This window comes from Pteropus vampyrus, unplaced genomic scaffold (assembly GCF_000151845.1).
Source record: "Pteropus vampyrus isolate Shadow unplaced genomic scaffold, Pvam_2.0 Scaffold65, whole genome shotgun sequence".
In the NCBI taxonomy this organism is placed as follows: Eukaryota; Metazoa; Chordata; class Mammalia; order Chiroptera; family Pteropodidae; genus Pteropus; species Pteropus vampyrus.
Window position 1 is genome coordinate 1952897 of NW_011888846.1, and position 13582 is coordinate 1966478.

General features: G+C 33.6%; 1 protein-coding gene across 1 annotated transcript in view; it reads left to right on the forward strand.

Annotated features, from left to right (window-relative positions):
* The window catches only part of ACBD6 (acyl-CoA binding domain containing 6), a 146360-nt gene that overhangs the window by 42004 nt on the left and 90774 nt on the right, over window positions 1-13582 (forward strand). The window contains exon 4 of the mRNA XM_011361215.2: window positions 10446-10528. Coding sequence (XP_011359517.1) covers window positions 10446-10528 — 83 coding nt within the window. The remainder of the gene's footprint in view (window positions 1-10445; window positions 10529-13582) is intronic.

The following is a 13582-nucleotide window of genomic DNA, read 5'->3' on the forward strand; positions in this document are numbered from 1 at the left end:
TTGGGGTCCCCTGCTCTACAGTGTACTGTGTTGTCAGCGTTTATTGGATATTGCGTTTTGTGTTTTTGTATCCCATCGTGTCTACAAAATGCCCATCTGTGTCTCCTGCTTCTGATAAGAGGAAGACAGTGACTCTTAAGATGAATCTCAAGGTAATTGCCCAACTGTAGGCTCATATATGTGTCTGAGCACATTCAAGGTAGGCTCGGCCAAGCTATGATGTTTGGTAGGTTAAGTGTATTAAGTGCATTTTCAACTTAGGATATTTTCAACTTAATAATGAGTTTTAACCCCATCGTAAGTCAAGGAGCATCTATATTCATTGTGTAAGCTTTTCTGATATTCATAATTAATTGAAAGGTATCAGTGGAAATACTTTTTACTATTGCATATTAGTTGTTTCCAGTTCATGCTTTATCAGTCTTTTGTTAAAGGAATGTTCTGCCTGCCTGCTGTGACTATAACCAGTGTGTTCACACGTTCCTAGACCAGCTGCATCCAAGCCGAATTTTGCCATGAATGCTCTTCGAGCTGACCCTCAGTAGTAACAGAAAATGCCAGAGCAATTATTGCACACACATTAATGGTCTTCTCATCTCCAACCTTGCATGTAATTGCTGCTGTCAAATACAATTACTGTCTGCCCGTGTTTCTTACCCTGGGGGCAGTCATGCGTGCCATGCCTTGATATAGAGTTAGAAAATGAAGAGAGTTTTTAAAACTCTTTGAAGGTTTTGCTTATAAACTTACCTACATTGAAAACTATAAAAAACTGTAAAATTACCATTACCTTTTTTAATTTTTAGAAGACTGACCTGAATAAATCTGGCAGTAATGAGAAAAATAACAGAAAAAGATTTGAAGGCTCATTGATTGTAATTATATTTCTGAAAAATTAATTATGAATAAGAATTCTTCATCTACATAAGAATCCTTCATTGTTTTAAGACAGCTTTTAAGTCTCCTCTTCTTCAGGCTAGATATCTCTCATTTCTAAAATTGTTCTCCATCCCTGTCACCATCAAGTCCCACTATCATCCCAGTCATTCTGTATGAACAGGTTTCACCCTCAACACCTCTGTTACAATGTGACTTTTGCAATCGAACAGACTATTGGAGATATAGTGTGACCACTATAGAATAAAACTTTCATTCAAATACTAAACTTCTACTGATATAGCTTAAAATTATTTTAATATTTTTGGCAGCCACATTACAGTTAATTCTTCTTTAGCTTTCAGAAAGTTAAAATCTCAAGTCTTTTTGACACATTCTGTTATGCAGAGTATTCTGTACTAAGTTCAGTACTTTGTACGCATATTAAGTTCCATTTATTTGATTTATCATATTTTAACATTAAGATATTCTTTTGAATCGTGAGTGTGTCATATATTGTATGAACTATCTTTTGTTGATCCTGTCATCAAGATATTTGACTAGCATACTTTTTTGTACCTTATGCCAGTTATTGATGAGAGTGATATATAGGATAGGGTCAGAGACTGACTTTGCCACTAGAAACTTAACTGGATAATATTGATTCCCACCTGTGAATTTGCTATGGCATTAATAACTGTTCTCTTATGTACTTAAAATGAAAATATTATTTCATGTGATAAGTTTGATTTCATTATTTGAATTCTGCTTATGGTCGACCCTTGAACGACATGGGAGTTAGGGGTGCTGACCCCCCCATGCAGTTGAAACTCTCCCAAAACTTTACTACTAACCTGCTGTTGACTGAGAGTCTTACCGATAACATAAACAGTTTATTAACATTTTGTGTGTTATATATATTACATACTGTATTCTCTCAATCAAGTAAGCTAGAGAAAAAATATTTTAAGAAAAGCATAAGGAAAAGAAAATACATTTATAATATTTATTGAAAAAAAATCCACATATAAGTGGACCTACACAGTTCAAACCCATGTTGTTCAAGGATCAACCGTATATCAAATATACTACTTTTGTTGGTAGGATTATTTCAACCAAATTTTGAGCTGCAAACCGAGAAGTATGATTTGCTGTAGGTCAGTGATATCCAAGTGACTGGTTTGTGGATCTGATTGATGGAATTGAGGTCATGGGCCTGCACGTCCTAGTTGCAGAGGAGTCTGTGAAATGAGGTTCTGAGGATTCTGCTCTGAAAAGTTGGAATTCACAATATGGAAAGCTATTAAAATGTTGAAATAGTGTTCAGAAGACTTTGGTAAGCTACAAAGAACAGACGTTCACTAAACTTGTCTCTGTACCTCTCTTTCATGAAATCATCCATCCTATTGCAATAGTTGGTTGAATGGAGGCAAAAGTAATAGGAAAAAAATGGAATGGAAATACATCTATTTTAGCAATACTAATCTATTCATTTGGGTATTCCCATTTATGCATTTCATCAAAAGTCATTCATGGTTATTGGAATTCTGGGGAGATGGCAGTGGGTATAGCATAGTTTTTGATTATTCTCAAATGCTTCCTCAACAGAATAACCAGGGTAGCATAACCTTAGGTATATATCTATAACAAAACTAGTTGATCAGAGAAAATAGGGACAAACTCACATCAACCGCCACAACATTTGTGTAGCGTTGGCATCTCTGTAGGAGGAAGCACGAGGGAGTCTGACTGACCTACAAATGTCAGAATCCTAAAATTGCCAACAGGTGAAGTTTAGAGGGGTTTTTGTAAACTTTGATCTGTGTCTGAGTACAAGGGTTCACAGAAGTTTCTCTAGAGCTTCTAAAATTAACCGACCAAAGCTCCCTTCTGGTTCAAAGCCTCACACAGAGAAATCTCTGAGAATTTCATCAAAATCAAGCAAAATAAGGATAATAAAGACAAAAGGAAACAGAAGAACCAGATAAAAGTGGGAGAGGGGAACAGAACCAAGGAAACTTGGAAGTATCCCAGGGGCCAGATTTTTAAATACTTATTGAAAACAACAGAAAAGAGAGGTATAGACCAAAATATCTATTCTGATTGATGTTTTAATCTTAAAAATTCAAGAACATTAATTTCATGTAAAGATGAGGATTATGGTTGAAACCTATACAAAGTTACTATTCTTCAGGATTGTTATTTTTTTCTTATAATATTAATAAGCTGTATTAATGCCGGAAATAAGGCGTGCTAATATTTTTAAAACTCTGTGTAACTTCAGATATCTGGTTGTCTGCTCATATCCATGGTCTGTTTGTCCATTGGGTCTTAACGTTTTTCTTACACAAGCGATTTGGATATATTGCTTATAATTTAAAAATATTAGCCATTTGTTTTATTTGCTTAAAATACAGGTCCTTTCTTATTTATTTTACTACTTATTACAGAAATGTCATTTTAAATATTCTAATCTGTTGGTCTTCTATGATTTTCTCTGGTGATTAAAATCTAAAGAGAGTTACAGTTTCTGAGTAGGTATGATATATACTATATTCAGAATTTTACAAAGAACATTTAAATCTTGGTCATTGTTACATTTCTAGAAAGTTAGTCATAATAACCTGAAGGTAATTTTCCACAGGAGCTGTTTAAAAATAATATTAAATAGAGTAAAAATACTTCACAAAGATAAGTACCTTATGTATTGTACAATGGAAGCTGGGCATATGTACAAGTGATACCCTTTTGTACCGAGAACTTTTAAAGTTAACAATAGCCAGGAAATTAAGAAGACAAATTAATATATTTATTCTTAAATTCCATTATAGAGTGGTATAAGAGCAATTTACCATTTTTTGTTTTGTTGTACAGAGTGATGAAATTTACTTGGTGGGAGTTCTGTTGGCCATTTTAATTATCTGGAAAAAATATTTCATATATTTTAGTAATGCAGATTAAACTATTCGGTAAAAAAAAATTTTTTAAGTTTTTTTATTTTTAAAAAATTTGCGTCACTTTTTAAGCTAGTATACATAGTATATCTAGTATACATAGTATATATGCAAAAAAATAGGAAATGCTGAAATTTAGAAGTTTCGATAAAATATCTACTTTCATGTATTATTTTGTCTTTCCTTTTATCTAAAAATTATTTTCCAATAGTAATTTAAGCATTTATGTAACATTTCTAGATAATCCTTGTTAAATGTCCATTGTTGTTACAATTTTAGGGAATGATTTTTTTAAACAATGCTTTGCCTTTGTAATTTTAAGAAAAACTAAGGTTAAAAAACATAGATTTATGGCATTTACCTTTTTAGAGAAATTTTATACATATTGTTATAATTAGCAACCAATAATATTTTCATGGTAAAGCTTTTATTAATGCTTTTAATGACAGGTAATAGTTGAGATTAATATTCTTACTTTTGTATGTAGAAATTAATAACTTCATATTTCAAGAAAACTACAATGAATATTTTTAAATGATTATTAGAAAAGTGTTCCTTTAAAAATGCTTAGAAATGTAGTATTAGTCTGTTTAACTGATGAAGTTGTACGTAATTTATCATAATAGCCTCAAAAAAGTGAAAGTGTTATATATTTATTTTCATTTTAAAGTTTCTTTTTGAACTAATACAGTACTTTTAAAAAAATATAAAAGTACACTTAAGAAAGAGCAAAATTCTAATTCAGAATATTGTAAATGTGTAATAATGCTTCCTAAAGTAGCTTGGAGAGGTAGCACAGTTTTGTAAAAAGAGCACAGGTTTTAGATATCAGAAGATCATGGTTTGAATCTCAATTCTGCCACTTACTATGTGGCATGAGGTACTTTGCCTCTCTTATTTTTCGTTTTCTAATCTGTAAAATGGAGAGCTACTTCACTAACTATAAGGCAGACAGTTCTTCAGTTCTTAACATTTAAAAAATTCTGGATGTGTCTTAAAATTGATGGTGTATATATTATATTTAATTGGCTATGTTTTTCGTAGCATTATATAAAATAATGGTGTTTTTTTATAATTTGATGTCTTAATTAAATGAAATACAGTAAAAATGCCAACTTTATAGAATTACTTTGAAGTTGAAATTGGGTAATATACATAAAGTGTGAAGCACACTCCTTAAGTCTTAGTTTTATTTCCTTTTTTTTAATGACAGCGTTATGTTAGGTTTTTTTGTTTGGTTGGCTGGTTAATTTTGAGGTGTGTTGTTTCATCAGGAGAATTGACAGTTTAAAGCTACTAGATAAAGACTCATGTTTCAATATTGTAAGTCTCCACCTCAAAACAGCTTGTATCTGTATGGCTGAGACACTTTTGCTTTGCAGAAATGGCCATATTTGGGCTAACGTGTAGCTAACACTTACATAGTAGCTAACACCACTTTGTACTGGGCACTGTTCTATTTTACATATATATTCTAATACTTTAAATACCCACATAAGGTAGCTACTATTATTCTTATTTTTATAAATGAGGCAGAGAGGTTAATTTACCCAAAGTCCTGCAGCTAGACCTATAAACAAATTAAGCAAACAAGCCAATAAAACAGCAGCCAAAAAGATAGCACATAAAAGTAAGAAACCCTTCCTTGTATATATTAGCTTGATGATGTTTGGAATAGTTATTTTTAAGATGGAAAAGAAAGTTTCACAATGTTTTAAGTCTTGACCCTGCAACTGACTAATGCAGAATCTGAATCCAAATGGTAAAGATCCAGCCAACAACCTATCTTTTCTCTTCTGGGTGAAGGCGCATTTCAGTGTCTCAAATAATACAGTCTGAGGCAATGTAAGAACTGGCAGATTTTATCCTATTGGCTGCCAAACTAGAGTCTCTTTCTTTAACTGCTGATGCAACATAAAAATAACCTAATGGATTTTGAGTAGAGAGAAATGGAATAAACTTCTTAAGGTGCTGTGAGAAACATTTCACTGGAGTGGAAACCTGGAAGCTAAAGTCTCCAGAGTCTTCCCCTTCTTGTGGATGAAGTGAATGGAGAGGAAAACTAATGCATCTTTGACAGCTTTATTCTGAATTCACTCTGATAATGGGAGATTATTTTAAAATATTTCTGCTTAAGATATAATCTTCCCTTCCCCCACACCTCCCAAAAAAGTTGTCACCGGCATTCTGACATGCTTTGTGCAGTTGCTTCAGAATGAGGAATTAATCACAGGAAGACGAAATATATTTAGAATACACTATAATCAAATTATGGAATCAAATTTTTTCCCTGAAGATTTTAATTACAATTGTATTATGCTTTATGTGCAACAGTATTCATCATATCTTTATGAGTAGAAAAGTGAAAATTACCTAAATAATGGTTAAGTAAATTGTGTTATATTACCGCATGGAATGTTATGCTGGTTTTTTAAATTAATGTTTCTGCGACTCCAGGCATAGAGGAATAGGGATGAGATTTACCCTTTTGCCTAAAACAAGAAGATAACCGGACACAATAGATGAAATGAAAATTTTCAGACGTGGCACTAAAAGTAATGTAAAACAAGGAGAGAAGGGAAACAAAGTAAGCTCTGTGATTGCCTTAGCTTATTTATTACCTGCAAGCAATTTCCAGAATATAGCGAAGGGAGAGGGGCCCCAAAAGAGCCCGGCTGTCTCACTGATTCGAGTTAGGAAATGCAGGGCCAAATAATAGAGAGGATGTTCCTGCGTAGGAGAGAGATCTGCAGTAGGGTCCCTTTGACTGAATACTAATCTATGTGTGAAAGGAAACTAACAGGCTGGGAAAAGAAATACAAGAAAGCAGTAGGCCAAAGAAGTCTTGGAGATGATATAGGACTGAGAATATTTCATTTCCTACTGGTCAGAGTGGAAAGAAAAATGTAATATATGGGGTATCTGATAGAGGCCTCCGAAGGATCTCACTTCAGTAGTGAGTCTAAATTAAGCTTGAACTTAAAGGCTGCTCTGCTCCTGCCTTAACAAAGCTTTAAAGTGAGCCTTGAAAGGGTCAAATTGATTCCATAGAACCGAATTCATGCCAAAACAAAGTCTAGCATAATTTAAAGGAACACAACAAAGTCAGCAAATGAGTGTAAAATTTACAATGTCTGACTTACAGTAAAAGACTTTCAAGCATTCAAGGACAGCAGGAAAATATGATCCATAACCAAGAGAAAAACCTGTCAATGAAAGCAGAAATGATAGAGATGAAAACAGTTGTTATAAATATATTCTGTATATTCCAAGAAGTAGAGGAAAACATGAACATAATGGAGAGAGAAATGGAAGCTACAAAAACCCAAATGGAACTTCTAGAGATGTAAGAAAATAATATCTGACATGAAAAATCAACTGGATAGGATTAACAGCAGATTAAACATTATGTCAGAAAAGATCTGTGAACTTGAAGACATAACAAATGAAACTAATAAAAATGAAACAGCCCAAAAAGACTGAACAAAAAATGAACAGAGCCCTAGCAGAAAGAAGAGAAAAAGCAAAAGAGAGAAGACAGAAACAAAAATTTAATAAATGATAGCTGAAATTTTAAACATTTGATGAAAATAATAAACCAGAGTTTTTCAGCCTCTGCACCTTTGACATTTGGGGGTGGGTAATTCCTTGTTGTGGAGGGTTGTCCTGGGCATTGTAGGATGTTTAGCAGCAATTCTAGTGATGCCAATAGGTCCACCAATTTACGACAACCCAAAATTGTCCCAAACATTGTCAGACATTCTTGAGGGGATATGGGGAACAAAAAGTCTCCCCTATTTGAGAATCATTGCCATAAACCCACAGATCCAAGAAGCTCAATGAACTCTAAGCAGAAAAAAATGCCAAGACATACCATAATCAAATTGTTAAAAACTAGTGGAAAAAAAAAATCTTAAAAGCATCCGGACAAAAAAAATAGAACAAAGATAAGAACTACAGCAGAATTCTTTTCAGAAATCTGAAGTCAGTAGAGGCAACACCAAAAGGGAAAAACTATCACCTTATAATTCTATACCATTTAAGATTGCTTTCAAAAATGGAGATATAATTTGCTTACCATGATAATGGACATTTATGAAAGAGCCATAGATAGCATTATACTCAATGGTGAAAGACAGAAAGCTTTTCCCTTAAGATCAAGAATAAGATTAGGATACCTACCGGCTTTTACCACTGCTATTCGACATTGTACTTTAAATTCTACCTGAAGCAATTAGACAAGAAAAAGAAATATAGCATTCAAAAGGAAGAAATAAGACTATCTCTGTTGACAGATAACATGACCCTATATATAGAAAATCCAAAGAATTCACACACTACTAGGGTTAATAAAAGAATTCAGCAAGTTGCAAGATACAGGAGTGACATGCAAAAATCAGTTGTGTTTCTATACACCAGCAATGAACACCCTAAAATGGAAACTAAGAAAACAGTTCCATTTACAGTAGCATCCAAAAGAATAAAGTACCTGGGAATAATTTTAACCAAGGAGGTGAAAGATTTTACACTTGAACACTGTAAACCATTACTGAAACAAATAAAAGAAGACTTAAATAAATGGAAAGACATCTCATGTTCATAGCTTGGAAGATTTTATATTGTTAAGACGGTAGTGCTACCCAAAGTGACCTACAGTTTCAGTGCAATCTCCATCAAAATTCTAACTGCTATTTTTGCAGATATGAAAAAGCCAGTCTTCGAATTCATATGGAATTGCAGAAGGCCCTACATAGTCAAAACAATGCTGAAAAAGAACAAAATTGGAGGATTCACACTTGCAATTTCAAAACTTACTACACTGCTGATAGGAATATAAATTGGAAAAGTTTTGCCTTAGCTAGTAGGTGTATATCGTCTAACACCTTGAGAAATGCATGAATATATAGGATACATATACAGAAATGTTCCCAGCAGCATTGCTGTTAATAGCAAAAGTAGAAACTATCCAAATATCCAACACAGTAAAATTAAAATAATAAATTATTGCATAGTTACAGAATATGAATAACTAGACAGCAATGAAAATAAAGTTAAGGAACAATAACATTACTAACATGATGTTGACAAGACAAGAATAGAAACAGCATATATAAATATCAAAATGAGACAGATGTTAATTATATTGATTAGGAATGCATATTTAGATGAATTTTATTATCTTTATAAAGAAGAGCAAGGAAGTGATTAAAAGTCAGGATAGTGCTCACATCCAGAAAAAGACAGAAGATTGCGATGGGCTTCTAGAGTGTTAGCAAGGTTCTGTTTCCTTCCCTGGGTCGTAATTACTGGGTGTTTTCTGTATAACATTTAAAGTATACAATTTATGTTTTATGTAATTTTTGGTATGTGTTATATTTCACATTTTTAAACGAAAAAATTGAGCACAATATAGGTTAATAGATCTATAATCCTGTGCTGAGGAAGGCATAAGTATACTACTAAATGTAGAAACTATAAAAAAAATGTTAATGTATGTTGTTTAAGGATGCTCAAATAGTTTGTGGAAATAAAGGAAAAAGTATATATGATTACTGTAGAAACCAAGCAGAAACCTCTAGGGGAGAGAGGGAGAGTAGTTATGGTCAGAAAGTCACACATAGAGAACTTCTTGGTGCTGCCAGTGTCTTATTCCTTGACCTTGGTGGTGGCAACATTGGTGCTTACTTTATAACTATTTGTTTAACTATATGTTTTATACATTTTCAATATGTTTTTCACATTTCACAATGAAAAAACTTTTAAAATATATAAATTAAAAGATACTCACCTCAAAAAAAAAATAACTTAGTACAAAGCTGCAATAATTAAAATAGTGTGGTACTGGCGTAAGGAGAGACCAGTAGAGTAGAATTGAGTGTCAATATTGCAGGAGATGTGGGCTTTTGCAGAGGTTGTGATTTAATCCTTTCAGACAATAACAACATTCAGGTTCATTGCTTGCACGTTACATGTTTTGGAAGAATCTTATTTCTAAATTTAATCTTAATCTTGTGCTCCTTGAGAATATTGAGGGGCGGGGCCTATTGAATACTTGATTTTGGAAAGCATTTTTATGAGTTTGCTTTCTTATTTTAGATCTCAACCTCTTTTCCTCTCTCCCTTCCACCTTCTCTCCTTTCTTCATGCCACCTAAAATTTTTTTCTTTGTTTTTCCTTATAATTAAATTTGAAGTTTTACTACAGCTTGGATTTTTCCTTTTTGGGGAACTTTAATATTGTTAATCTAGATATAATTTTCCTCATCATATTCCTGTCTAGTATTTATATTTCATATTTCATTTTCATTTTTCCACATCGAACATCCATATTTTCTCCAATGAACATAGCTAACATAATTAGCGAAGGAAACGGCTTTTAGGTGGCCCTAGAAGGCAGAAGAGGAATGACCTTAGCTCACTCGTGGCTTCTCATTCCACTTGTGATGGCCCGAGAGTCCTCTTGCCTTTCTGACAGTGTTGAAACTGTTATCGGGCCTTGCAGAACTGGTGGGTGGTCAAGCCTTTAGTATTCCTTAGCAAACTGGCATTTTGTAACTGGCTTGAATACACACTGCTTTAATCCATATGTCTTTTTCTACCTTTTCCACCCCCACAGTCGCCAGAGAAGAAAGGAAAAGAAGCAAATACTGGTTTTGGTGGGCCAGTTGTTAGTTCTCTGTATCATGAAGAAATCATCAGGTAATTTTCTCTTCTGGTCTTTCATAATAGGGATATTTATACGTACATGTGTGTGTGTGTGTGTGTGTGTGTGTGTGTGTGTGCGTGCGTGTGTGTGTGTATTTTTAATCTTTAAACTTCCATCTGTGAAGAACTCTTTCTTAACATGAAACTGATTTGGTGGTATCTCTAGTAGGATAATCAATGGCAGGAAAGAATTTTTAGTTATATAATCTTTAAAATCATCGTGTCCGAATCAGTGCCAGACAGTTCCTCTTCACACCACATAAGTAGTTGGTAGGGCAAGGTTCTGTCTGGGACAATCTAAAGCTATGAGTTTTAGTTGTTGTTAGTTTTCTCTAAAATGCCACTTTTTCTTTTAAAGAATTTTTATAGTTTATTTACTCTAGCGACAAATTAAAAATCATTTTAGAGTGTAAGATGGTGCACTAAGGAAAACATTGCAGAGGTTCCTCAAAAAATTAAAGAATGACTGTGTGATCCAGCAATTCTACTTGTAATTCTATATCCAAACAAATCGAAAGGAGAATCTCAAACACATATTTGTGTACCCATGTTCATGGCAGCATGGTTCATAATAGCCAAGGGGTGAAAGCCACTCAGATGTCCATTGACAGATGAATGGATAAATAAAACATGGTATGTTCTAAGAGTATTATTCAGCTTTAAAACGGAAGGATGTTTTGAAACAGCTAAAACATGAATGAACCTTCAGGACATAATGCTAAAGTGAAGTAAGACAGTCATAAAAAGATGTGCTATATGAGGTATCAAGACTAGTCAGATTTATAGAAAGAGAAAATAGAATGGTGATTGTCAGGAGCTGGAGGGAGTGGGAAATGGGGAGTTAGTTAATGAGAACAGAGTTTCAGTTTTGCAAGATGAAAAGGTTTTGGAGACTGGTTGCACAACAAGGTGAACATACGTAACACTGCTGAACTGTACTCTTCGAAATGGTTACGATGGTAAATTTTATATTATGCATTTTTATCACAATTTAAAGAAATTTAAGGTCTTTTTTTATTGTTTAACAAAAGTCTTAAATTTTGTATGTTACCTATAAAATTTTTTGGATTTTTCTTTATTGTGTTTGTGTAAATCAGGAAAAAAGATTCTCTCCATCTTTAAAGTCATGTGTCATTCTTCTAAGATCGTTACTTTACAAATAAAAATAAGAAATAAGAATCTCTGATGCTCTTACCTTTTTTGAGATATCTGAACTTTTTTTGTTCATTAGCATAATATAAATGAGCCTAATTTTCAAGTGGGAAATTGGGATTACCTGAGTCTATTGAAGGGAAATAGTAGAGGGAAGAGGAAATTGTACCAAAAATTTATGCTTCAGTCTCACAGAAATGTTTGCCGACATTATCCAAGTTGTGATGAGAACTCCCAGGTAGCATTCTGTGAGGAGAATTATTGATACCACTCTAAATCAACTGTAAATGCTTATAGTTTCCACTTAATGGCCACTCAGTTAATACCAGGGTCCTGTGTCAAATCTACTTGCATAACAAGCACACCATTTTTACTTAGATTAAATGTTTATTTGGGGTAGGATAGGGAAGGGCTGATGGAGAATTTAGGGGAATGAGAAGCCTTTAAGGCTGCTACTGGCCTGGAGTACATTTGCCACCCTGATCCCTTTTGGGATCCCTGAGGAGCCCATACAGTTTTGAGGAAGCATAGTTTAAAACTTGCAAGGTTTAACTCCCCTTCCCCTGAAATGTTAGATATTCATAAAGTGTTTGAGGATTCTTAATTTGTATATTCTGTCTTTAGCATCTTCTAAAAATTGGTGTCTTAGAACCTTAACCCTACTAATTAAAGTCTAATAACTGTTCAAATCAAGTCATTTTCCTACATGATAGGAGGGGAGGTTAGTCATTCCTTCTCTGCTTTCCCATAGTCCTTTGTTCACATTTTTGTTACAGCATTTATCATGTTATAGCACATTGAATTACAATTAAAAACAAAAACCTTCTCCTTTCCACTAAACCTTTAGTTTTTGGAGGTCAGGGATCATATTTTATCCATCTCTGTATTCTCATTATCTGAGGAAGTTCCCAGAACTCTGTAGGTATCTAGTAAAATGCCCAGAGGTTGAGAGGTATCCACAGCACCCTGAGTTGCTGATAGCTCAGTGCTTGTTGCTACGTAGACTTAGCCTAGTGGCCTTGTTACAGAGAGTGCTGGTTTGGTTTTCCTGTGATGCACCCATCCTCCCCACTTTTCCTAGGCAATTAAGAAAATGTATAGGCTATTTTTCTTTCCTAGTTAGATAAATAAATTGAGATAGGTTCTTGAGTTTGCTTTTTTAAAATCACCATACATACTTCCTAACAATATCAATCACTTATCTATAAGTAACAGTGGCCTTTCTTTTGTGTGCCAATTACTTTAAGGACCCTCAGACTCTAGTATTTTTCAAAATGACATGCTGAATATGGATTCTTATGGAATGTCCAGCGACCCGACTGATCACAATACCTCTACAGTACAGTAAACAACTCATATGTACTCCAGCCAAAGCGAGAGTAGATATCTGGATAATTGGAGTATTCCTAAAATAGAGTTAACCTACCTGCGTATTCCTCATCCAATTCCTAAAGAAGCGACTCTTAGATTTAAATCAATAGTTAAAATTTTGATCATGAGAAACAGAAAATAATAACACTTATTTTCATAAAGTACAGATTTTAATTCAACTCAACACACATTATGAATCTATGAGACAAAACATTGTGGATATTTGTGCCTCTCAGCTTCTTCACCTTTGAAAAGTATGTTCTCCATATTTTTGACATCTACATGTATGTTTAATAAACATTATTGGTTAATCGAATGAAATATGAACCTCTGCTATGGGCAAAACTGGTTAGTCTTGATTTTGTTTCCTTAGGTCGTCTAAATATTAGTCTTCTTATAAGATGGTCTAAAATCTTTGTATTCTGGAACATACTGTTAAAGTATGAAACAGTAAGAATGCGACAGAAAGAAATCTAACTACAGTAGGTGAACACACAGTGTAAAAATATATATGTATATGTAGAT